Source organism: Anopheles ziemanni, chromosome 2 (assembly GCF_943734765.1).
Source record: "Anopheles ziemanni chromosome 2, idAnoZiCoDA_A2_x.2, whole genome shotgun sequence".
In the NCBI taxonomy this organism is placed as follows: Eukaryota; Metazoa; Arthropoda; class Insecta; order Diptera; family Culicidae; genus Anopheles; species Anopheles ziemanni.
This window is the reverse complement of record NC_080705.1, coordinates 10,987,652-11,014,248: the sequence shown is the minus strand read 5'-3', so window position 1 is coordinate 11,014,248 and position 26,597 is coordinate 10,987,652. Positions and strand designations below refer to the sequence as shown.

General features: G+C 44.3%; 2 protein-coding genes across 2 annotated transcripts in view; both read left to right on the top strand.

Annotated features, from left to right (window-relative positions):
* Positions 1-4,912, top strand: part of LOC131281623 (zinc finger protein ZFAT) — a 31,331-nt gene extending 26,419 nt beyond the window's left edge. Inside the window, exons 7-8 of the mRNA XM_058310966.1 lie at positions 4,496-4,652; positions 4,724-4,912. Of these exons, the coding sequence (XP_058166949.1) occupies positions 4,496-4,652; positions 4,724-4,912 (346 nt within the window). The remainder of the gene's footprint in view (positions 1-4,495; positions 4,653-4,723) is intronic.
* A 2,355-nt stretch (positions 4,913-7,267) lies between these two features.
* Positions 7,268-25,571, top strand: LOC131285971 (protein real-time). The gene is made up of 8 exons (XM_058314827.1): positions 7,268-7,478; positions 21,200-21,675; positions 21,748-22,234; positions 22,591-22,849; positions 22,924-23,045; positions 24,059-24,317; positions 24,379-24,479; positions 24,583-25,571. The coding sequence occupies exons 1-8, from the start codon at positions 7,416-7,418 to the stop codon at positions 24,757-24,759; spliced, it is 1,944 nt and encodes a 647-aa protein (XP_058170810.1). The 5' UTR covers positions 7,268-7,415; the 3' UTR covers positions 24,760-25,571.
* Positions 25,572-26,597: the final 1,026 nt, after the last annotated feature.

Below are 26,597 nucleotides of genomic sequence, written 5' to 3'. Positions count from 1 at the left end.
CACCCACTGCCACTGCGGTTCCTCCTAGGTCACTGCAAAATGCATAATAATGCACAATGGGCGGCCGAAGCGGAAGACGATGTTAATGACGCTGTTGGATGTGTCATCAATATCTTTCGCCGGGGGGAAGCGAACAGATTGGAGTGCTGCCGGATTCGTGTCGTTCCACGCCGTTTGCCTTGATTTGCGTGTTGGAGCAACCTTACTCCGTTGCTCCAACACGCAAATCAGTAAAGGAAGAAAAAGTGCCTTCCCCCCCAGTGGATACCGGCAGCGGTGTGGAAAACAGCGAAAAACAAATGCAATTTGGCGTCCGACGCAAACAAACAGCGCAATCGTACACGGTCTTAATCAAAACATACAATCCTCACGATACGCACATTAAGAAGCTTCACTTCACCATCGTGCTGTTTACATGGACTTTGGGCCGGCGGAAAAGGGATAAAACCCCCCCTTCGGAGCGGGTGAAGAGCGTCGGTAAAGTGAAATTGTAAAAACGGACAAAGACAATAGCCGAGGAAATGAAAATCAACTGTCCTCGGAACGCTGCGCCAAAATGGATCCTCCGTGATCGTTCGCTTCTCGTCTCGGGTGTTTTCCCGAGTCCTGAGTAAACGATTTGTTTACTTCCGTTACACCCCGCCGCGTGGCAATGGATTAGCTTCCGTCGTCGTTGGGTTTCCCTCCCACTCGCTTGAGGGGTCGCTCGCGGTGGGGAATGTCGATTGGCCGGTCTTATGGTTATGACGAACGGGCGACGAACGTTCCCAGCTGCACAAATGGGTTTATTAGACCACCGACAACACGGAATCCGGACAATCCGGCACGGTGCACAGTGGGTAAATAGGAACCCGGAATAGACAAACCGAGCGAACTTCTCGCCGGCATGGGAAAAAACTTTCCACCACCGCGCGTGGTGAGCTTTCCTATTCCACTATTTACTCTCTTTTTGTTATTGTGCCCCATCTCGTACAATATACACATCCAGCACATGAAGCGCTCGTGACGTTGTTGCGCATAAAAATGTCTTCATATTTTCTAGTGTTATGTCTGACGTTGGCCAACATTTGGAAGCGGCTGGCATTCTCGCTGTGATTCCATTACATCAATATTGCGAAGCAAACGTACATAAATGATGATGATCTCCGTCGTTGTTATCGTCATCGTTGATCTTCAGTATAGACGTTCTTCTTGATCATGTTTTATTAAAATAATAAACATCAATATCCAAGGGAATGCTGGAGAGAACATTGAAATTGATGTACAATAGTCTTATTAAGACTCTATAAGCTTGCACAAGAATTGCTTCCCTGAAAGAAATATATAAAATCTACATTTGGTAATGTTTCAAAATAAAAAAATATTGATTATCTGTCGTGTCTTATAAGTTCTTTCAAAATCACCGATACAGGCTTTTCTTAATATTTTAAGCATGTTATCAAATCTTTTGAGCATGCATATCCTGAATATCCTTGACAATTAACTATATAACAAAGAAGGATACTTTCATCTTCAATGATCCCACTGTAAAATAGTTCGTCTAGTGAAATTTTCAGATAGGTAAAAATAAGACTTAAGCCGATGGAAAGAACCAAATAAAATTTCCTCACCTAAGCCAGAAACATTTCCAAAAAAGAGACAAATGAAACTGTGATTCCGAACAGTTTCATATTTCGCAAATTAATGTAGAAAACAAATCAAATCACGTTAAAACTCTCCTTCGAAACGATGGATGACGGAAAACAGAACAAGAAGGATAGATTGTTCGACAAAGAGGATTGGCATTAAAACTAAAACAAATCTCGAACATTGCAACGATATCCGACCGCAACAGAAACTGTTTCAAATACCGGCGGACAACTTCGCTCTTCCTTCCACCGACCGCTCGTAGGGCCTAGCGTCCGGAAGAAAATGGACACCATGCGGCGGTGTGTACACTGACTGTGGCTTCCGAAGGAGTACGCGCCGAATGCCGAAATGCCGATTGTCGCATAGTGATCGCAATTTACATATACCGCCATGCCACGCTGGAAATGTGCAGCGAAATGCCGCCTGAGTTACGATCGATTTCCGCGGGGAAACGCGAAGACGAAGCAAGAAAAAGCGTCACCACATCTTCGAACGCTTGCCATCGGACCTGCATCGAACGAGCAACCTCTTGTTGCGTCCGTGGTTGATGTTTGGTGAATATATTTACGCTCATCTTGCCTCGCATCGGCTCTCATCGCCCCGGCTCCAGTGGTCGATCCTCGGAGCGCCCGGGACGGATGATATTCGATCAAGATGCGCCCCTTTGGCCGGACAGCGGGACACGATCGAATTCGGTTTCGGAAAATCGAGCCACCACCCTCCGGCAGATCAACATGGTGTGTCTCATTTTCCTGCCTCCCTCTCGTTCCACGACCCCGGCCAACTGCAAGCTGCACACGGCGGACATTATTATAATGCACGTACGGTAGAGCCACTTGCGAATTATGCGCGAAAAGGCGCGTTTACGCCGGGTGCGCGAAGAGCTTTGTTTTCAATTTTCTTCACTTCCTACTGCAGGTTTGCTTTTTGTACTCCCTTTGTAATTCGAGAGGAACGCGATCGCTGCTGTTGCTGCCCGCCTTTTTTTTTTCTTCTCGAATCCGAGTGAAATTGTTACAATTCGAAACCGATTTCATGTCGCACTCGACGTCGGTTCAAATAGTCACTACGAACGCAACCGATGGTAAACTCTTTCGGGGGGTAAAACGAACAGTGACAGGGTCTAGAATATAGAACTTTTAAAGACGCATTATTACAGCTTGTTAAAAGTGTTTTATTCTTTTTCATATTAAGTTAAACTGTTTCTACGTTTTCGTTAATGTCATTAAGCCATGATTCATTAGATTAATTTTTAAAGAATTTAATGACGTGTTCATGTTCTCATTGCTTTTTTTCCAGAATTGCCTAATTTTCATCATCTACTCTCGAGTTGATTGTCAATTCTAGACTTGATTTGTTAGTGAAGAATCACACTGTTTTACGGACGCGTAAATTTGATTTAGTTCTTGTTGAAACTCTTAAGACTAGTTAAAAATCATATTGACTTGAACAATATTTCAGTCTTTAAATCGAAACAAACGAAACATAAGCTAAACTAGGCAACACTTACGAAATTGTGTATTTTTTAAGTCTAAATGATGATCTTTGCGTTAGAAGAACGTACATTTATAAATATATTGGCCAAGTAAATAGTTATGTAAGCCAAGAAACCGTCTATAAATAATTACTATTTTCTAAGTATTTTCTTATAAGCTTCATCTCAGTTAGAAACTTTTCCACCCACCCACCGAAGGACCTACAATGTGATGAACGAGAAAATAAAGCACATACCCTGTTCTCTGGTGATCATGTTCCCATCACGTTCCCGAAACCTCCCTCGGCCCGGCCGACCGGACGATATGCCGTGTCGCCATCCTCCCGCGGGACACAGGCGCATAATTTCTCATTCCGTAAACCTTTGTCAACCCACCCGCCGTGCCGGGCTTCCGTCAGTACCGCGTAATCGATGCCGCTCGGTTTGGGTGAAGTGAAAAACCTTAATACATATTATTATCGACACGATATCATCAACGCGTATAATTTATATGATCGCATTGCAACCGTTTTGCCATTGCGCACATCGGGGGTGCGCAAAAGGGAGTCGATCTGTATGTGTGCCCTTGTTTTAGTCTCGTATTTGGTGCAGCTTCAAGTAAATCCACCAGATCGTACAAGACACTCCAACTGCCCTTCCAAGGGGCAAGCGCAAATCTGGTGGACGCGTGCGCTTTCGGTTGAGTTGAACTTTCCTTCCCGAGGGGGGGAGATGAAAGGGACCAGTGTGTGTGTGTGTGTGTGCACGGGTGGGGCAACGGTCAGTTAATAAGTCACGATTTCTTCATTTTACGGCAGTTCCAATTTGGGCCGACGCGATCGAATCATACCGATTCCGGACACCGCTTGCCTCCGCATACGCCTTTATCTTCCTGTTGGAAGGCACGCGGGGATGCGAAACCGGCCATTTTATTCGGAACCTTCGGTACACGGTCGATCATTATGCTTATGCTGCGTTGGAAACAACGATCGATCCGCTCGGGAAGGGTTTGGCTGCGATGGACAATTAAAGTGAACCAGATTTTTCCTTTCTGCGTTCTACGGTTCGTTCAAGTTCTTCAAACCCGAGGGATTATCAAGTGAATTTATTATCAACTCCCTTCTACGGCCATGTGTGTGTGTGGAGGAAGCAAGGAGGGAAACTACACGCAGGTTATAACCTTTATGGCAATTTGGACTGCATTACGACCGTTTAGTGGGTGCGCTACTTACGTTTTGAGTTAGCGAACATTCCGGAATACCGTAATTTAATCCATCCTTTATGCGCGTTGGTGGCGTTGAGCGGTTGTTTTTCTTCGATTTTACGATATCTCTGCCATGCGCAACCATTTTACAACCGGTATCATTAATGTTGTTTCCTTCTCGTTCACAGACATGCCCTCCGACACGAAGACGTGGGGAAGAAGTATAAATGCGATCAGTGCGATTTTGCCACGCGCATTCCCGGACACCTTCGGCGTCATCTTCTGGTGCATTCCGGAAGCAAACCCTACGCGTGTCCGCACTGTGATTATTCATGCAACAACATTGTAAGTACCAAGTTAAATAAGTATTAAGCACTTGATTTACTTAATCACTGTTTTTCTTTTGCCAATCGAAGGAAAATCTACGCAAACATGTAATCTCTACGTCGAAGCACAAAGGGAAGTTCCTGTATGAGTGTAAATTATGCCAGCAACCAGAAATTGATCGGATATTTGGGACTAATTTCCAAAAGGAATTCAAAGCACATCTGCAGGAAATTCACAAACTTGCGGCGGAGGAAGCGGCCGAAGCATGTAAACTCTAATGCGCTTGATGGTGCTCGGTTATGCTGGAAGCAGCATAATTCTCGTTCGCCCTCTGGTGTTCATTCCAGCAGCTATTTCCAATGTTTAATCTTTATAGCACAGCATGTTTTATGCTACACTTGAACGCAATAAGACTGAATGGTTGGAAAAATAAACCTGTAACACGTGTCACGCAATAACGCATTACTGAAGAAAATTATTAAAATATTTTGTATATGTTTTGGATCTTCTAGTTAAGTAAAGAAATGAAGTGTATTTTTAAATAATTTTTTTTTAAACATCTGGCAGCTTTCTATTTCCTTGGCTCCATTCTCGTGATTAGACTGCCATGTCCGATTGTAAGCGGTTCTTAATATTCTATGTTTAAGTTTAAAGACAAGTAACGGGCGATTTTACAATTCCTGGAAGTTAACGTAAGTTTTAATTATTTTAAATCAACAAACAATTTACAAAAGCTACGGTTGCAGTCCATGTTAAGTTTCATACAACACGCAAGCTCAACGAAAACGTTGTATGCGGTTAAATTATGCAATCGCTTGCACAATTTGATTGCACACAACAATGGTTTTGACGAAACTACAAAACCAAAACCTTTTCTTTTAAAAAAATGTTTCAAACAGCTTGATATGTTTAGAAAATGTATCTTCGCTATTATTATAAATAGCGAATGAAATCTGCTTCTCAATAACGAACGACAAACCCACAAATAATGGTTAGAGGAACATTGCTCGCTTCCACAGCTTCAGCTTCAATTGCCTAAAGCCATTTCTCGGATGTTAAATTTTCTTAAAAATTAAAATAGATCGAAAAATATTCGATTCGGCTAAAAGACTAAAACATTATAAAGAAATTAGCAATTATTAAACTTGTGGCAAAGGTGTTTGGTGCAAAAGACAACTGTCAGTTGCCCATTGGTTTTCTTGTATTGTCTAGTGATGGAAAAATTAAATACCTGTAAGGACTTTAATATTTCAAATCAGATCCGGTCTGAGATCCGGATCGCCAAATCCGAATCCCATTCCGTTATACCATGCGGACAAATTCAGATTGCCAGGTATATCTGTCATTATTTCATTCATTGAACGATTTATGCAAGAAAATCAGAATTTCAGTTCTCTTTTTCTCATAAAATTCAATCAACTCAATAGTTGCAATAGTCTTCTCTTGCCCTGCTTGAGAAATATGCAGATGCTAGCTGATTTACGAGCTGCAGAAACTGGGTATCAACACTGCATTTTGATAGTCCAGTGAATTTGTCACGATGCCTTTGATGACTAGTGTGATAACGTGAGTGTATTGATTAATTTAAAATGGATTCATTTATTTTAACATACCCTGCGCCAAATCGCACGTAAACCTTTCAATCACACATTCAATCACATCGTCTCTACATTTTCACAATCTGAGACTTGATCACTTTCTAATCAAGTCTTAATCAAATCGAGACCCAAACGAATTAAGTCGGATTTGAACCCATCAAATCGGATCCAATCCTTTAGAATCGGCCAAGGGTTCGAGTCTTCCGAATCCCGATTCTGCCAACACTAGTGTTGTTGTCGTGTACAACCGAACTCGTCAGAAAGAGTTTAGATTTCCTCGCGGAGCGTCGTGTTTTTGTTGACGTCTCGATTCCGCACGTCGGGATTCACAGTCGGACAGCCGTGGTTCATTGTTGTCGTTCGCAAGATGTTTCCTTTTTCGTGAGTGATTTATGTGAACCGTGTCATCCCGTGTCCGTCTCCCCTGCAGCGCCACACTTTCCGATGCCTGGTCCAACCAGCCAACAAGCGCGACTGGCACCAGTTTTTCTTCTCCCTCGCGTTTCCTTCACACTGTACAGCGGGCAGCCTACTTTTGCGTCCACCTCTCCATTTTCATAAAGTGTATTTTCGCAGCGCTAGTCGCGTGTGTAAATTAACCCGCGAATCTCGTCCGACGGGTGGTGAAATTGGTTTCACACTGCAATCCGCGGTGGGATGCTGGTCGGTGTTGTTTAGTGGTCGGCGAGCAGAGAAAAGAGTGGAAAACCAACCACACAACAACCACGGGCGGGAAAGCTTGTGTTGGTAGGGAAAAACGGCGCTAGCACACAACACAAAGCGCGATAAGAAGAAACGCCCCGGATAACCGGTTCCTCGGTTTGACCTTAAACGCGGGCCGGAAGTGAAGCTGAAATAGAATCATATTCCCTGCGCTCCGGAAGCGAAAGTGTTTGCGCCTGCCTTGCGTGTTTTGGAGGTCGTGCTGTGGGGTGGGTGCGTTATAAAAAGGAAACGATAAAACAAATCGGACGTGGTAAAAGGAAACCTTTCCAGCTACTTTGGATGCTTCGGAGCTGAGAGAGAGAGAGATATCTACCTGGGACGATCCGGAAGGCGGAAGATTTGTTTTATTACTCGACAAAAATAAAGTCCAACCCATCCCGAGGTTAAGAGGTGCTATCAGTATCGTGTGAATAATTGCTCCTGTTGCCCTCTACACTACAAAGGATTATCCCGAAGCATGGTGCAGAAGTATGAATCTCCCGTCAGGATCTACAAATATCCTTTCGAGCTGGTCGTCGCGGTAAGTACCCCCCCGGGCCACATGCAGTACTTGCGGTATTTAAATTGTATCCTCCTTCGCTAGTGACCGATTTCAAGGAGATCCCAAAATATCCATCCCTTCGAGACGCTGGGATATTCCATCTCATTTCAAGCTCGATGAAGAAGACTCGCTAAAATCACATGGCACTTCACACGAGGATGGGCGCTTCGAATGTGTTAACATCATTTCGTTCCCCTCCGCCGTCGGCCGTTCGTGACCGGAACGCCCCGCACATGTGATCGATAATTAAAACGGTACACACGGGCGGCCCGGCAGAAACCCTGCGAGGCGTGCTGATCAAGAAGCGCGCCCGAGGACAAATCGAAAACATGTTTTGCGCCACCGATTTGCAACGCCAACTTTGTGCACTGTTTATTTTTGTTATCCTTTCGGCACCGGGGGCGTTTTGCGAAAACATCGTTGCCGGGGGTTGCTTCACGCTCGAATGGAAGAAGATAAGCTGAATGATAAACGAAATGGTGAATGAAATCGGTTGTTACTTCAAGCGCAGCCAGTATGGAATTATGGGATTAATAGATGTATGTACGGCAAGCCATTTCAATTGCAATTTTCAAGGTCAAGATTGTGTCTCTTTTACTTTTATTCCTCAAACTAATCATCTCAAACAGTAAACTACAAGCGAATGCTTGTCTTCCATTCTATCACGATCGAGTTCAATTGTTGTTGAGTTTCCTTAATGCGAAGAAGGGCCTCCCACATTGCTCGCCTTAGCCTTGATTCAAATGTCTGTATTTATGTACACCGTCCTGGTATCTCAACCAAGCGCTGTTTGGCCGCGTTCTGTTTCTATTCGACCAGACTTCAACCGACTTGATCTTGAAATGTTATTAGTGAAACCTTCCGTAACCTTCGGACAGGAGTTTCTACGGTTATTGATGTTTTGTCAACCAATCTGGCCTGATATTTACAATGATAAAAGTTATTCTATCATCGTCATTCTATTTCTGATTAGAGTACCAAGTAAAAGTACACATGCAGTACGCGGTTCGCTTCATTTGACTCAGCTATACGTCAAACAAATTATCAATCATTCAAAAACACCCCACCGTCCCCCGTTTGATGTTCGTTCAATTAGGGCACCATTCCTGAAAAAATCCATTAGTCAGTGTCCCGGGTGTACTTATTTACGTTTAATTCACCTTTTAGCTCGGAATTTCCCAAGAGGTCCACCGTGGTTCTCCACCGCACCGCCAGCCGATCGGGCGCCATTCGGCGGAACATAACGCAACGAAAACGAAAAACGTATGAAAGTAACAAAAATAAATAAAATCAACAAAAAAAAACCACGCAACTGTTTGCCCAAAATCAACGAGGCGCCGTTGGGTATTGATTAAAACGCCACAATCGTCGCCACCGAATGAAAGTAACCGTGTTCCACACGAAAAGACACTCCAAGGCCCGCGGGCTTTTCGGAACCGAAGGGGTGGGGTTTTCGTGGCGCAGAGTAGAACGAGCAGGAAAGGATGTCAGGTTGAAATTTATTCGAAGGACAATTGCGTTCTCACTATTGCCATCGCGCCCTGGTGCAGCTAAAAAGGAACCACAGAAATACTTATTTGAAAATATTACATGCGCATCTGCGAGGTAGTAAATAACACGAGAAAATTAATTAAAATAGACAAACGCTTGCGCTGAACTGAACAAAAGAATTTACTTGAAAGGTATGTAGCTTTTTCCAACTGTAATGGAAAAGAAATAGTTGAAATTTATTTTTAAAAAATATTTTCTTTCCCTTCTTTCAATTGCATCTACTCGAGAGTTGGTATTTTTATTACAACTGATGAAGTTTCTCCCGTAGGGCTTCCTGCCCAACCATACCTCCCCAAAGCCCCTCGAACATACCTGTCCACTGGCCACCCTCAGGGGGGCCTGCACTTTAGTGGTCTCGGGCGTGTACTTTATCAATTTAATGCTTAACTAGCGTTCCGACGCAAGCCATGGAACACTCAGTTGGGGCCGCGGCTGGCCAGATGATTCGGATTAGCGTAGGGACGTGAAAGTTTTCCCATAAAATCGTCCCCAAACGTTCGCTGTAAATCCACTTGGTCCACCTTCTCCATTGCAGAGATTGAACTTTGCATTAATCTTGCACGTGGAATGGGAATTAACAATGAAGTGTAACTCACATTGTTTAATTTAAAAAAATCGCATTCAATTCATTATTCAAAAAACCGTTGAAAACATCATTGTGCCACAGTTTTTACAATACAATTCATATCAAAAGACTCTTCACAAAGCGCAAAACCAAACCTTTTGAAGTGTGTAGTTGTCATGGTCAAGCTTACAAAATTTCATTCGCAACATTTTCCAACTTCTACGAACGCGCCATTTGACACTCCGTCGTTTCATGTTGGAATAATATTTGATATCAAAACCACTTTGAAGTGAAACAAACGAGTGTACGGAGAAAGGGACTCGGTTTGGGGGGGAAAAGCAATCAAAACGGAAAGCCGGCTCGTTTTACATTCCTGCTCGGAAACAGTCCTGAAAGCCCCGTTTGTTGCCCTTGCGTTCGTCCTTTTCACGGAGGCTATTTTAAATCCTCTGCAGCAGGGCGGCTCTGCGATGGCATGATGACCGTGGCCTTTAAACCGCACTCTGCCCGATGGGGCTCGAAAAGCCAGCAGCTCCGCACAGTGCGCCTCGCAACAAGAGGTCAGTAGTGTTATTTTCCTTTGCCAGCTCCGATGTGAAAATTCAGAAGCCACAGGCCCCTTGGGTGAAGTGGCCGCCCTGATTTCCAACGACGGGGCAGGGAGGCAGTAACGGGGCGCGTACGGCGGTTCGTTTGCTTCAAGGTTGCACCAAAGTCTCGACCGTGGATGGCAAAAAAGCTACGGTAGAGTGGTTCCACGGCAGAGCTACCAGCGTAAGAATTTGGATTTGGAGTCGAAATTGTCCCGCGGCGGGAGGAGAAGGGATGGTTCACAAAGAGTGCGCGCGCGCGCCGTTTGCCCGCTACTTCACACACACACACACACACACACGGACACACAAATGCTGCGGCTTTGTGCATTTTTCCAACATCCAAGTAACATTCACCTTCTCCACCACGTGCACCGAGCGTGAGAGAAAAGCGCCAAGGAATGCAGTCGCGTTAGGAAAATGTTGAACATGGTTCGCGGAATCTTGCGCTCGTCTGTGTGTTTGTGTGCAAACCTCCGGCATCTCCCCGCACCGAGTCGGTTGTTCGGACAAACTTTCGCAATAGTAATAAATTTTAAACAACATCACTTCAATCACTTCCCCGCCGCACTCGTCCCATTACCCAAATATGATAGGGCCCTTACAACCACACTACGGTGTTTCGTGGGCCACTCCCTTCCCCGGGAACAGCTGACTACACCTGGGGCCCGAGGGGGGGCCACACAGTAACAGTAGTCTCGTGGTAGTGATGACACTTTAAAGGTCAACAAACGGCGCCGAAATCTGCTGCAATGGAGGCAGAGATTTGCCCTCGAATTAACTCGCGTGCTGGTCGGCTGCCAAATCCAAAAACCACCAACACGCCAGAAATCCGGCTAGCACTTGTATCGGACGGTTAAGAATTATGCCTTCCTATCTCCGTGCGCGTTGGCCACACTTGAAATTGCCGAAAAATTGGCCCGACAAGGCGATAAAAAGAATTTACTTCCCTGCGTCACTCTAGATCTACAGTGGTGCGTCATAATTATGCAACCTTGGACATGAGGATCTGCCAAACTTAAATATTTTGTTGTAGCATCGCCAAACATGTGTGGTTGTTTGTAAAATAGTGCATAATCTCTTTGCATAAAAAAATATGAAATTTCTAGATTTTTTCCCAAAATTATAGTAACATTAATAAACAGGCGAAACTACTTTTATTGGTAGAAGGATGGTTATTTTGCAATTACTGAATATTTATTTATTTATGTTTTTATTTGGCACAACATCCTCAAGTGGGACCAGGCCTTTTCCCGAAGATACTATTTGTGACCGATAGACGGGAATAAATAGATCGGTGGTCAGCCGTTCGTAATACAGTGGGGTATCAAGACTCGAGATTCGATCCCAAACGTATGGTGTGATGTTTCCTTGCGCTATCGTTGCGCCTTGGCTAACCCCTGTTAATATCTATTATGGATGGACTTAATTCTTCAATTAAAAACTATAATGTTTCCCGGAATCGAGAGTCAGTTCTCTGTTTGCACCTTGTCATTTAGAAGGCTTTACAGATAGATTTTGATTTACAATAAGCTTCGTTAAAAATATTTATATTTTATACAGCCTTTTTCTATGGCTAGAGCAAGCTTAAACGAGTTGATCGTCTCTGTGAATTCCTCTATCGGATCGTGAAACCGTAATATGGCAACCTGAAATCCATCATGGTATCTGTCAACTTTTTTATTGATTCTATGGACGTGGATATCAAATCCTTAAACTTCATTACCGGAAAAGGCTGGAAGAAGCTTTATTTGACATTCATATAGATCATTTTATATACCTCGATTTCGAGACATTTTGCTTCGACTGAATTTGTTCATAATTTTTATGATTTTAATTAAACAAAAAAAGGTTGATTGTTTTAAAGATTGAACTCGAAGAGCTTCACATGTTTTCGGGGTAGGGTTCGAAATAAATGTCGCTAAATCAAACTCGTACCTTTATCGCACATCCTCCCTTCACTTTACGCCCACCACTGTAGGCGCATATGTTTCCCAAAACAACCGCCGAAACGGATGGTTATGTTGGCGCGATGTGTAAACCATCGTAAAGCTCGCCAAATACTAGCACGATGGGCGGCCATCTGGGTTGCGTTTTGAAACATTAGCCGCAAATTGAACACGAAACAAACGACCTGGAACAGCAGCAGCAGCAGCAGCACCGTGTCCGTGTTGACGTACACGCTTCGGCGACATTAATGGCGTGGGCGATCTCTTTACCTTTCGCGAAACACCTCTTTGATGGCCCTGGTTTATGGGTGGGGGAGGGGGGGGAAGGATGTGCGAAAAAGTGCGGATTTGATTGGCCATTCTTCCGGGCAAACTACAAGCCATTCGCGACCATGTTGCCCATTTGAATGTTACGAGACTGTTCAACCGTAGTGGGGTAGTACGTATGGAGAAAATGTAACACTTAATTGCAGGTGACAGCTATTTTTTCTGCAGGTGGAGTAATAATTTGTCCCTTACATGACGAAACATTTTCGCCTCTGGCAATTTAATGCAACCAAACAACGTCGTCGTGGGGTAGAAATGTAATTAAATTTGCAACGTAAACCGGTATAGTTTCCCAACGTTTAAGAAGACATTTTTTATTATTTTTGTTTCCAAAAGACAAATAATTTTGGGCTAATTAGAAGGAACCCAAATGTGATGTGATAATGTTAGATTGTTTTCTATTTAGTTTATTTTTTGTAAAGCGAAAATAATAGTTTTTTTTTAATTTGACAACTTATAGGTTAATATCAAACAATATTTCTTCATGTCATTTAGAAAATTAATTTGTGCAATTGAATGTAAAGTTTATTTTTGAATAACCTTGTGTTTTTTTACCTGCTGTCAATTATATTTTTATTATGTTTCATTATGTGTCCCACCAAGACCCTGCTTTTCCTTTGCATAAGTTGGTTCCCAAAAACAAAGATTGGCAATATGAAAAGCGAATGACCCTCACCAACTAAGAACAAAGCAAAAATGCATCACACACCGGCGGCAATTATGCAAATGTAACCAGTTGCTGCTAATGTTTCACTTCTTCCCATGCACGCTGACGACGTTCTCCTCTTGAGCTTCGACTTCGTCTTTCTAATCGTGTTGCAAAATAAATGTTACGAAAGCGGCTTTACGTAACACGCGGGACCTAGACCAGCGGCAGACCGGTTGACCGGACGCCTTACCAACACATGCAACAATTTGCCCGCTTTTGCTAGCGAAAGTCCGTCGTCGACCGAATAAGTCACTCACTTATTAAGGCCTAACCGGCCTGTCTCTCCCGTTCCCCCCGGTCCGTTCGTAGCCTCCGGAAGTACAATGTCCTGCTGTGTGGGGCTTCACCACCAACTGGCGAACCGGGTAATATAGAGATGCATGTCGATACCGATGCCAACGGTACGCCATAAAACAGCAAGGAAACACTCGTCAGGGGTGTGCACGAACTGTTTGAATTATTTAAAACTAGCTCAAACAACAAACAAAAAGGCGAACCGTGGAACGGGGCGAGCGGTGGGAAAAGTGCATCAGGAGGTCAGTCGGGCACGACACACACACACTCCAAACGACAGTTGCGACCCCATTTTCCCAACCCCCACGAAGTAAAAAAAACAACAAAACACCCGACCCAAACGAAGTCGTAAGTCGTGTTGAAGAAAATGAAGGAAAAAAAACCGGATGTAAAGAAAATGGCATTACCAATGTTTGACTTCCGGCCCGGGTGATATTGTCGGCCCGAGTTTGTTTCGGTAACTGCCACCAAATGTTACACTCTAGGAGTGCGAAAGGACTTTGGAAGAACCTTTGGCAGAAAACCCCCTGAGCGAGAAAAACACGTCGCAATCAAAGGTCGAGAGTAGACTGGGAAAGCGGGCTTCGTGGCCTGCGGGGCACAAGAAACTTGCAATCAAACGCAATTGCATGGCCCGAAGCATGCACTCAACCAGCTCTCCGGGTAAATGGCACATCTGGTTATGCGCTACAACGCACTGATTTAACATCGCCGTGACGCATTTGCCTGGCGGGGGAAAATAATGCAGATTTCTTCGCCCATAGAATTAACTCAATCCGTTCGTCCTTGGACAAACAGCTGGGCCTCTCGTACGGCTTGTAACACCGGCACTTGGATGCATTGGCTTCTGAACCGGACAAAACCCTTCGTTCGATGTCCTCGTTAAGGTGTGTACAGGGTGAATTATTTATCGGAATGTTTGATGAGATTTTTTATATTTTTTAATCCCCGCCACGTGCTTCAAACGCGTCATCGTGTTCCATCGGCTTCGAAAAGTGCGTTGTCCAGTGCCTCCTTGATTGACGGTTTCCGTGGGAAAATTACGCGTTACTGCGTCCGCCACGGGGGTGCCTAAAGAAAAAGGTTTCCCACAGCAGAAACATGGAAAAAATAAGTGAAACCCGATCGATACATTTTCCAGTGCGCGACCCTAAAGTCCACACTTCTTTAGTGGTTGGTTTATCCAGCCGGAAAACTAACTCAGTCCTCATTTTTTCCCCTTGGTGCGACAATCGAGGCCGAGGTTCGTCGACGTCCCATCCAGCTGATTGGATAATGAACGTTCAATGCTAGTGATTAGTGAGGGAATTAGTATTGATTGCGCCGGAATGGAGCGGGCTAGACCACCCGACGATAGTCTGGCTGTGGCCGACAAGGAAGTTGGCTCTTAGCCCTCAACGAGCGTCCTGTGGATCCTTTTTTTACCATTGAATCCATTTCCTGTCCCCATGCAGGGGGCGATTCACGCCCTCGGAGGGGTGGAGTTGCATACACCTGAGGTTTTTTCGTCCCACAACGGCCGCCACCTCACACAGCTTGATTTAATCGTCACCGGGATATAGCAACGTTTGTCACGCACCAATGGCGAACTCATTCCGCCGCCATTCCTCGGCACGAAAAGCGAAAGGGAAAATGTCAAAGTTCAAGCCACATCCGACGGCACTGTTGGTGCTATTGGCAACAAACGGCAACAAACAAACTCTCGTCCCTTCAGAAAGAAAAACCCCCGATGGGGGCTGAATCTCTGAAAGCTCCCACATAGTCATTGACCCGGAGACAAGATTTGATCAAATAATCTTACCTGGCCAGAAGAGGGGGTGGGTCCAGGTGGAATGTCGATGTCGATGGCGCACGACAGATTCCCTTACCACGGGGTGTGGGAGGGGAATAATTATAGACCGCAGTACGGTCGATGCAACTATTTAACTAATGATCTTTTCATCGCTATGGAACCTGGATGGTAAGGTTGTGATAACAGCCAAGCTATAATTATAATTGTACGACATTCAAGCACAACGAGCTTCTATTAGTAATGTTTGCATTCCCTCCAAAACGCAAGGGGAGGAGGTGAGAAAAATTAATCATGGACAAAATTTGAATATTATTAAAGAAAATTGGGTCATCTGCTAACAGATAAAGGTGATTTTAACATGAGAATTTGGTTTACCAAAGTTAAAACCTTAATTTACAAAGTTAAAGCTTGTAACAACGAATAAAACTGCATGTCTCTATAAATAAATCATAAGATTTTCTATAAATGTCATACAATAAAAACTTTTCTATAATATTAAAAATTAATTACATCCAAATAAAAGCACACACAAAAACCTATAAATCAATTTCTTAGTTCAGTAACGGTTTTGGATAAGTTGAACCTAAATTCCCGTTACATTTTTTTATTACATTTTAATATTTGTACATGTGCTGCGTGCAGTATGTTTAATGAACTTCCCTCGTAGTGTTGTGCGAATACTAACTTTGTGAGCTTCTAAAATGGTGATTTAAAACCTATCATTTGTCCTTCCGATTTCTTATTTTAGTTTAGCCCGATTTGCTCTGACCTTTCTTCGACTCAATCAGATAGTACTCATAGTCGTTGTTGCCATCGATCTCCGCAAACTTGCCCTTAACCTCCGACAGCTTCTTCTGAACGGTGTCGCTATCTTTGCTCTTCTTGACCAGCTGCTCGCAGATTTCCACCTCTTTGGCCAGCTTTATCAGGTAGTCTTTGAAGTTGTTCGCGTTTCGTTCCTTCAGCTGGAGTAGAATCATCAGCAGCGCCTCCAGCCGCTGCTTCGCTAGTGGCAACTGGTTCGGAAAGGTTATGAACTGGTTCAGGTTAAGCTTTTTCCAGTCCTCCGGCTTGAAGGTAGAGAAGCTGGTTTCCACCTCGCCAAACTGCATCGGATGGGAGTTGGCAAAGGCAATCACTTCGTCGTAATTTCCCGCCAGAACTTGGCTCTTCCAGCGCTTCTCCACGGGCTCGTACAGGTCCGTGTAGAGATGATACTCATTTTGGTTGTCGTCTTCAAACACGACACGGCCCGCATCCAAGCCGGCCACGGCCGCCAGATAACCCTCCCGCTGGTCCTGGCGCTTCAGTATCTCGGGCTTGATAAGCCGGTACATGGTGAGCTTAGACGACTTGGCCGGCAGGTGGCGCACGAAGGTAAACAGATTGTCCAACCGTTGGTCCTGGCGCCTGGCATCTCGGTACACCCATTCGATGATCGTGCGGTACAGCGTGTCCGGTGGATGTCCCTCCAGGTACAGATGGTAGTACTTGAGCGCCTGCCTGACATAACCCATGCCGATGTTGGTCAGCAGCAGCTCGAGATGAAGCGGACGCCATTCCCCGTTCAGCTTGCGCACTTCCCCTTCCATGGCCTGCTTTTCGTTCTGTTGATGTCGAATGTCGAGTTGCGCTACCTGCACGCGCGTCTGCATTTCACGCTCGTGCATCCGAAGGTCGCCCTCCAGATCGGCCCGTGCCTTGTCCAGCATCAGCTGGCAGAAGGCGAACGATGGTTCTGGCGTGGTGGCCGTCTCTTCGCGCGTTTCACACGCCGTTAGGTTCTTCCGGGTGTAGTAGAACTGCAGCAGCACGTTGTTCCACAGCTCGTTACACTTCCAGCTGGGTGATGGATTGCCAAGCAACGGTCGCATCTCGTCCTCGGTGACTTCGATCGTACATTGTGCAGCCGTTTCGCTTGTGAATTGGAGCAAGACCACCGCTCCCGTCAAGAAAACGAACCAACCGACGGAGAGAACCACTCGGGGGCTCATTCTAATAAATTTTGCCCACAACACGAACTAAAAAACCAACGTCTGCGGCGCGAATGCGACATTTTATATGCTGCGTTTCGCTGATATTCCGCCACCTTTCAACGGTATTGAAACAATCGATCAACGACATGAAGCAATGGCACGACCATGAAGCAATAGTAATTAATGAATTGTAAATGTTTGAAGAGTTGCAGACAAAGGTGTCACAGTGACCGACCGGGACTAATCAGATTAGCTTTGCATAGAGCATCGTTACCCATAGTGACGGTGTGCCTGACAAAGACAGCAACTCCCAAGAGATGCAAGTGTAGCTGGTCAGTTACCTTCAATGAATCCAGTTTATAATGATGTGGTACTTTTTTAAAACAATTTATTAGCTAAATGTAGGAAAATTAAAAGATTTCCAAATGAATACGACCGTTGTATTTTAAAGATTAATTGCGAATATGTTTGTGAAGGCTTTAACTAATTTTGAAAAACAAAACCTTTTTGCAAAAGTATTAGGAAAAAGTGATCATAATCATACAAAATTAAAACAAATTATCCAAAAAAAAAAAATTATCCAACTACATGAAAACTAGAAGATTTCCAAATGATTATGAACGTATTATTTTAAAGATAAATTGCGAATATGTTTGTGAAGGCTTTAACTAATTTTGAAAAACAAAACATTTTTGCAAAAGTACACAAAACAATACCACACGTTAAATTTACACATCTAAAAAGACATGTGTAAATTAGGAAATTTTTTATCTATTTTTCACTACAAATTTTTGATGATGATTTTTAATTCACACAATATTGTTCCTTCTAGCGACAGTGCAATTATAGTTACTCTTACTATAGTATAAAACGCCATTTTAAAAATTTCTTATATTGTTTACATATTTTCTAAACAGATTGGATTGTAACTAAAGTGTCATGTACCTTAGTTTATAAAACTATAATGGGATGGATTTGTACTTTTACAGAGAGAGTTTTAAGAAACTAAAAGTTATAATAATATTTTCTCTAACATAAGTTGTAGAAATTGTTTCATGCAAGATCACTTCTGTAGTATGGAATTTATTACGCTTTCGTGTTATGCCAGTTTATTTTGTTTTTTCCTCTCGCAATTTTATCAATTGCCCTATTTAGCGGATCGTTGATCATATTATGCACACACATGTCACTCAGCATTTCATCCGTCATGATAAACTGCATCCTTTCCTTCTTCTCGGAAGCGCCAACACTCAACAAGTTAAACTTATTCCCCTTGGCTTCGTTCCCCCGCTCGCCGACAGTTTTCAAACGATCTATTGCAACCGTTCCTTTATTGATCAAACCCGGCAAACGTCAACGGGATGGAAAAAGCTGCCAGAACTAAATGCGAAGAATCGCGCGTCGTTCCTACCGAGGGCCGGAAGAAAGGCGAGGGCAGTAGCACCAGCAACACTGTGTATGATTGCACTTAAGTTCGCATGAAAGGCTCCATTTATCAGCGACACCGGCGTGTGTTATGCGGTGCTGTTATGCACGTTATGTGAGGTTGTTGGGAGGAGGCCGACCGAGAGTAGTGTCCCCCCCCCGGTTCGCTCGGCGGATGATAGTGCACGGAATGATTCCACGTGCCTGTCAGTGGCAGTGAAAAGTATCATTTTTCCACACCACCCCGCCACTCGCTTGGTGCACGCGGGAGAAAGTGTCCCCAACCCGCCACACTTGTGGCATTCCCACTTGACTCGATGGTTTGGCGTGGGCTGAAGGAGTGAAGGTGAACGTTATTTATAAATTGAACGCCACGATTTCTGCGAGCTCTGCCCCGGGTTGACGACAACTGGGAGCTGCCTAGGACATCGTTTTTCATCCCCGACCCCCTGGGTGAAAAGCTCTCTGGAAGGTTCGGCACCCACGCTGCCTACTCCGGTGTTTTTCCCCCCTCCATGACGAATGAACGATTGGCAACAATTTGCGTTCGATGTTTGTTTTATGGCCTAAGCACCACCAGAGCTTTTCCGATCGATGTACGCGCGCGCGGTTTGCCCGCATCCCGGGCCCATTAATTGTTACTTAATTGATTGATCATTAGGACACAGTGCGTAGAAGACGAGGGATAAAAGGAAAAATCCCACCTCGTTGGGACAATAGCATGATGCCCGCGGGGAAAAAGCGACCCAGCGAGTTGATTGGCTCCCCTGGTCCTTTCGGTTGTGTTTGCATTCTTTCCTCTTTGTTCGGTTGCTAAACGATCCTTCCACTTATTTTCCCTCCTTTCTCTCGCCCCAAAGGTGCGGAGGACCTTCAAGGGCGACCTTAGTTCTTTAGCAGTGTTGCCTCGTTTGCAGTAATGTTTGTACCGGCAGTTTGGTGAGAACTTATTGTTCAAGGTCCTCGCGCAGCTGATAACTTCCAGCGGGGAACAAAAACAAAGTTCGCTCGCCAAACGAACGTCGTTAAACAGTTTGATTGACATTGGGCTGCGGATGATGATGGTTATTGATAAAACTTTTTCACAACTGCCCAATGTACGAGCGAGGGGGAAAAAGCGTACAGTTTTCGTTTCTACAAATGGCTAGCCATCCCGGCAACATTCGTAAGCCCCGGGAAAGCCGGAAACTTGTTTGCCTTCCGTTCGCAACAAACGTACAAAGCCATTCTGGTGGGTGGATTATGTCAACTGTAATCAACGGGGATGGATTGGCTCGACGGAGGATTACCGGGGTTTTCCGGGCTGTTGTGTCCCGCACAATCACCCTGGGAGATGGTACTTGCAAAATCCAACCAGATACAAGCCCACACACGCCGATGTAATGGCAACTCCATGCGGTAACTTTTCCGCATGTCGTACGCGAAGTGGCTCGGGATGGCTCCGTTTGGCTGTGGCGGTGTGGAAAATGTTATTTATTTTCCATTCCAGCTTTGTTGCTGCCCTCGCAAATGGTGGGTTCGGGTGGAGCAGGTTTTAAACAACTCTTGCAAAAGACCGTGGATGATAATCTGGTGGCAAAGTTGAGCCGTGAATTGCACGATGACCTTTTGTTGGACAAAGCACTTTACCGTTCATTTGAAACATTGGTCTACGGTGTGTGTATGGGAAACAAAACCTCTGGCAGTTGTGCAGACATGAAGTAGATTGTTTAATTTTAAATTATTGAATTAAGCACGTCTTCAAGTATAAAATGGAAACTCATTATTTTAAAACCCCATGACAGTCGATTTTACTATAGCAAAATTATTTCAGAAAAGTATAACGATCATATATATTCTTAAAACAAAATGTATTTTATCTAAAACTATCTCCAAACTATCAACATCTCTTTAAACCTCTATAGCAACAAATACGAAATAATCGAATTTATAAACAGGTTTGTTTTCAAAACAAAGCTATACGGAACTACAAGAAGTGGAAGGAGAAATTCTGACTCCATAAGAGACTTGTTGCTTCAGTTTTGCATACAAATTAACAAACCAAATGAACCTAATTATCCGCCGTTAAACTCGATTGAGCGTACCGATTGATCCATGGATTATGAAAATCATATGGCCCATTTTTATAGATTAAATACCAAATTGTGTTTTTTGTATTACATAAACACACAGAGGTATTCGAATGGTTGCTCATCGAAATACACAACGTTGAAATAATGAGCAAAGTTTACAAAAGCTCTTGGGGATTGGCTAAGCATATTTGATTTTTCAACCAAATTTGACTATTTGCTCCAAAAGACCAAAAGCCTTTTCTGGTTTATTGAAATAAGTTAAATTTATTGCAATAGTCAGTATTTAAATACTGAAGCTGTGCTAGCTTTATCATAAGTATCTTCTATGTAAGTTTCTTGGATGATTGCGATCAAAATTGATCTTATTTTAGAAAGCCAAAAGATGCATGCTTTTCTCAAATATTATAATCGTTTGACTAAACTCCTTCTTCTTTTACTCCAATTGATCAGGCGTACGAGCGGCGCTTCCCAACCTGTCCGCAGATGCCGATCGTGCTCGACTGCGAGGTGATCGAGGACAGCGTGTTCGACAATGGGGCGCGCCGGGACACGAAGCGTCGGTGCAAGATCGCGGTCGAGGCACCGTACCTGATCAAGAAGATCATCGGCGTGGACGTGGTGTACTTCATCCAGAAGAACTTCCTCGACATGAAGACGCGCACGCTGAGCATCGAGGCGACGAACGAGTCGTTCGCGACGCGGGTGGAAATCTTCGAAAAGTGTCGCTACTACGCGCACCCGGAAAACCCGGACTGGACGTGCTTCGACCAGACGGCGACGCTGGACATTAAGAACTTTTTCGGCATCGAGCACTCGATGGAGAAGATGGGCATGAAGCAGTACACGCAGACGACGCTCAAGGGCAAGGAGATCATCGAGTACTTCGTCAACGAGCTCAAGCAGGAGGGTGTCACGCATGTGGAGAGGTAGGAATGGAGTGATTCCAGGAAAATATTGCCTGATTCAACATCCCGTCTTTACTTGTGAATCCCTTCCAGGTGGGTGGATACCGATGTGATGACTACTAGTACCACGAACAACACCACCACAAGCGGCACGGTGCTCTCGGAGAAACCCCCGCTGTGTCGCGACAACTCCATCCTGGACGCGGACTACATCGCCAAGCATCTCGGCCAGCTGACGCCACTGCAAGAGTCCAAACTGGTGCAGTTCCGTAAGCGACTGGAGGAAACGACCGAACAACCGGTGCCGGACTATCAAACACTGCTCCGGTTTCTACGAGCGCGCGATTTCAGCATCGACAAGGCCACGGTAATGCTGCAGGAATCGCTGCAGTGGCGCAAGGAGCACCGTATCGATGACATCCTCGGCGAGTACAAGACGCCCGCCGTCGTGGAGAAGTACTTCCCGGGCGGATGGCACCATCACGACAAGGACGGACGTCCGCTGTACATCCTACGACTTGGCACGATGGATGTGAAGGGTCTGCTGAAATCGGTCGGCGAAGACGAACTCCTCAAACTGGTAAGATGCTGTGGTGAACACAGTAGGCTGTGTTAGTAAAACATATTGTAAGAATCATAGCCAGCTTAGCTTAATGTCTCAATGCACAACAAAGAAGAAGAGGTGGTTTTTAAATTCATTCACATTCCGTCCTCGTGTTCGTGGACAAAAGAGTGAGGAGAAAAAGAACATACTATCCGCAAACCAGGGACAAAGAGCACATTCCTTCACCGGGGAAGCCTTATCAGGGGGTACTAGGTCAGCGCAATATTGCGGTCAGCGCGCAAATTAAGCAACATCACCCGGAGAAAACGAAACCTTGCCGCGGTTACGGCCGTTATCAATAAACATTATTTCTTTCCTCTTACTTCCTGCAGACACTGCACATCTGCGAGCAAGGCCTGCAGCTGATGAAGGATGCGGCAAATCAGTTCGCCAAACCAATCTGGAACTGGTGTCTGCTGGTGGATCTCGATGGCCTCTCGATGCGGCACCTTTGGCGGCCGGGAGTGAAAGCCCTCCTGCGCATCATCGAAACGGTCGAGACAAACTACCCGGAAACGATGGGCCGCGTGTTGATCGTGCGTGCACCGCGCGTATTTCCCGTTCTGTGGACCATCGTTAGCACGTTCATCGGTATGTGTGTGTGTTCGCGGAAATGACCGCATCTTATCGCTTATCCATTGTATACCTTTGGTGTATATTTGCAGATGAAAACACACGCTCAAAGTTTCTGTTCTTCGGTGGACCGGACTGTTTGCACGCGGAAGACGGGATCGAGCAGTACGTACACACGGACAAGATCCCCAGCTTCTTGGGAGGGTCATGCAGTGTAAGTATTCCCAGGCCGGGTGGGGAGTATTGGGAATCGACAACTTGTACACCTTGTTGCACGTGACGGTCTTGTTCATGTACTTTTATTGTTAAAACACACGGATTCGGTTAACCAAATATTTCGACGAATATCCCTCGGCTGAAAGATCAATCAAGTCTCCGTTTTTTTTTTTTGCGTTTTGTAATTAAACTGATATAAAAATCCACTAACCACTTCCCCGTACCACCTTCCTCCCACACGTGCAGCCAAGTATACTGACGGTGGTGGAACCGGTACCGGCCAAACTGTACACGCGCTGCTTTCTGAGCGCATGTCACTGTGTAAGATAAGAATGTACATATATTTCCGTGTTTCTTTTACCACCACCCCCTTTCCCTACCTACCTTCTCTCGTTTGATCGTTACTTTTACTTGTATGCTCTCTAGCTACCACGCCCGCACCATTTGTCCGCTTTCGTATTCGGAAAACGTTATGGAAAGATTTGCAAAACACATCATTACATCGTGCCAGACAATCGAAACATTTAAGACCAATCAGCCAAACGCTACATAAACACTGCCGTCACCTTTCATCAGTGCCTTCGACTTTGGCCGTCCATTATCGTCCTCCGTTCATCGTTCTTAAGCTACTCGTTGGTGCAATTTTATGATTCACTTTTGTTTTTGCTTTTGCCCTGATACCCTGATACTTTTTTTCGTGTTTTTTGTTTGTTTGTAGTGGCGTTATAAGGAATTTATTTACGCTTTAAGTTTGTGATCTATTGAACTTTATTGCTCACTTTGTATTTACTGCATAGATACTCCAACTTAACAACGATCGCAAAGTTTTGTCGCTGGTTAAAAACATCAAATTTTGTCCGCTTTCAAACAAAAATGGTTAGTGACATCGTTTAGCTGCCGCTCTCTCCTTCTCGTTACTTGAACATTTTCAAATTGCATTTTATTGCGCACATGGTAGAGCCCTTAAATTTACTGGTTCCATTTTTTCCCACTCTTACACACTCGCTACAGACGTTGATCCACGAAGGGGGCCTGGTCCCGAAGCACCTCTACAAGTCGGAATCGATCGAGGAAAGCAACGGTGCGGTTCACGCGCACGATCACCACGGACTGTACAAATCGGTCGACCTCAAACCGGGCCAGCTGTTCGAGCTCATCATCCGCAACACCGACCCAAAGAGTGTCCTGACGTGGGACTTTGAGGTGCTGAAAAATGATACCCTGTTCGCCGTCTACCACACGGAGAAGGAACTCGGAGCGAGTGGAAGCGGTAGGTTTTGGAGTTTTGTGGGTTTGTGCAAATGTTTGCTTCACTTCAAACATATTTTCAGATAATTTCGCTTCAGTGTTTGACTCAGCAGACTTCAAGGAAGGTGTGAACTATAAGAAAATCGAACAGAACGTCAAATGCCGCCCGAAAGAAGGAGTACAGGTAATTTTTGTTAAATGATAAACTAAATGTTTCTTTTAAATAATTAAATTTAAACATGACCTAACAAACAAACCCTCATGCTACTATAACTTCCCTCTCCCAGGGCTCCCATGAAATGGCTAGCACCGGTTCGTACGTCCTACAGTGGATGTGTCCACCGTCCTGCGACGGTCCGGCCCAGCTGATGTACTTCCACGAGGTTCTCAGCTCGGCCAACTACAAAGGCTCGATGACTAGTCTGCAGTCGGGATTCTCCTCGAACAGCCTACAATCTCGATGATGAACGGCAACGCATGAGACTGAACGGAGCGCCACCACATCCGGGGCCTCCGCCCACTCGATAGAGGGAGAATGTTCCCACATCACAAGCACTAGCATTGGCACTAGCGGCGAGCCTGCCGGCACCTTGCCGACCCCGTAACTCTGTTCAATCATACCCAGTATGTGTAAGCAGCATGAATCTCGGCGCATAACCATCTCCGCTATGGTTCTTTTTAAAGTGAATCTTTATCAACAATCCAAACTACCCTTACTATGAATCTTTCAAACATTTTGACTGCAGAAATTACCTCCCTGGGAGGAAGGAGGCTAGAATGAAAAGGTTGTATTTGCACTGAAACTGAAAGCAACAAAAGGAAAATCGAATTATGGAGAAACGAAACTCTTCAAAGAAACACTATATAACTATCTAACTAGAGGCAGCTAAACGACACAAAAACAAGAAGCTAAACAAGGTACATTATAACTGCTTAAGGACACCTGTTACTGAATGTGAAGTATAATCAATTAACGGAGAGAAGAAGCAAAACGATACAACAATCCCTCAAACAGCAACCGATAAGGATCTCGTAGGTGAAAAGTGTAGGTAAACAAAAAAAGCAAGGAAGCTGTTTCGTATGAATCTTAGCAAAAACGCTACTTCCCTGCCGCCGTCCCCAAGTAGGTCTGAGCGTTTGTAAGTGTACGTGTCCCCGGTGTGAAGTGGACAATAATAAAGGGCGACGACACAGAGTAGAGAGGTAGCATAAAACGTAGGGAAACACGTCTGGTAGAATCTAGAAGAAAAACCAACCAGTTCACAATTATAGTATCGGTATGTAAAAAAAAAAGTTAGGCCAACACAACATTTACCCGCAGATTTTTAACGCTTTGATTATGAATGGTCCAGCTGGTTTAAGCTGGTCTAATGTGAACCTCCTTTTTTAAACTAGCTACCATGCACGTCTCTTACCTCCAGGTAACCTAAAACAATGAAAATGAGATATGGATATGGATCATTTAGCTTTTTGAAAATTATTTTTAAATGAACACATTTACAATCTTCGTTGAAATGTGTAAATTTACAGTCTTGTGCAGTTTTTACAAGTTAAAATATTCAAATAATGATAGTAACTGGAAGTTGGAAAAATCTCTGCTAAATCATACCATGTACGGCAGGAGTAACGTTTACCAAATCATTCTTTTCACAAGCAACTATCAAGAGCTATACACAATTGCTAAGAAATGGCTTAAACAGAATGCCCCGCTCTGGTCCATCCAACTAAATCGATCCATATAGTCTCGTATCACCATAGAACACTAGAGAATAGACAAGTGTAAAATGAATCCCTAAGCTTACGCATCCATCAACATATTTTCTATAAGCATATTACAGAAGGCAAGACGTTAGCAAAAACGAAAGCTCCCATTGTCCATGGTCGCGGGACGGATTGGATGACACTAGCCAACAAATACAGCACAATCTCCCCGGTGGAAGTGTTCTAGGATCTGAGATCCGGAGCGAAGTTTTTAGACAAACATGCGTGCGACGAAGGCACAGGCGTAGGTGTGTGTTTGTTGCGTAGGGCAATATCTTATGAGATGAGGTGAAAGGCTTTAGTGAATAGTTTATATAGAACGATTAGAAAATGAGACGTACGAACAGTAGGATTTTATGTGTTTTTTGCCACTCAAATGTGTCGAATTTGGATTTTATATTTTCTAACTAATTCAGTAAAATTAGCGCAGGTAATCGTAAAACCCGTGATACAATTATTTTACGTTGTGTGTTTATTTTAAGATATTGTTTACAACCATTGGAGTAGGATAAGTGGAAAGTAGATGTAAAAAGTGTTTTTC

What these genes read in the sequence shown, in the direction of transcription:
- LOC131285971 (XM_058314827.1), top strand. Translation starts at nt 7,416, where the DNA reads ATGGTGCAGAAGTATGAATCTCCCGTCAGGATCTACAAATATCCTTTC. An exon ending in AAGACGAACTCCTCAAACTG is followed by an intron (nt 22,235 to 22,590) that starts GTAAGATGCTGT and finishes TACTTCCTGCAG; the next exon opens with ACACTGCACATCTGCGAGCA. An exon ending in GCCCGAAAGAAGGAGTACAG is followed by an intron (nt 24,480 to 24,582) that starts GTAATTTTTGTT and finishes TCCCTCTCCCAG; the next exon opens with GGCTCCCATGAAATGGCTAG.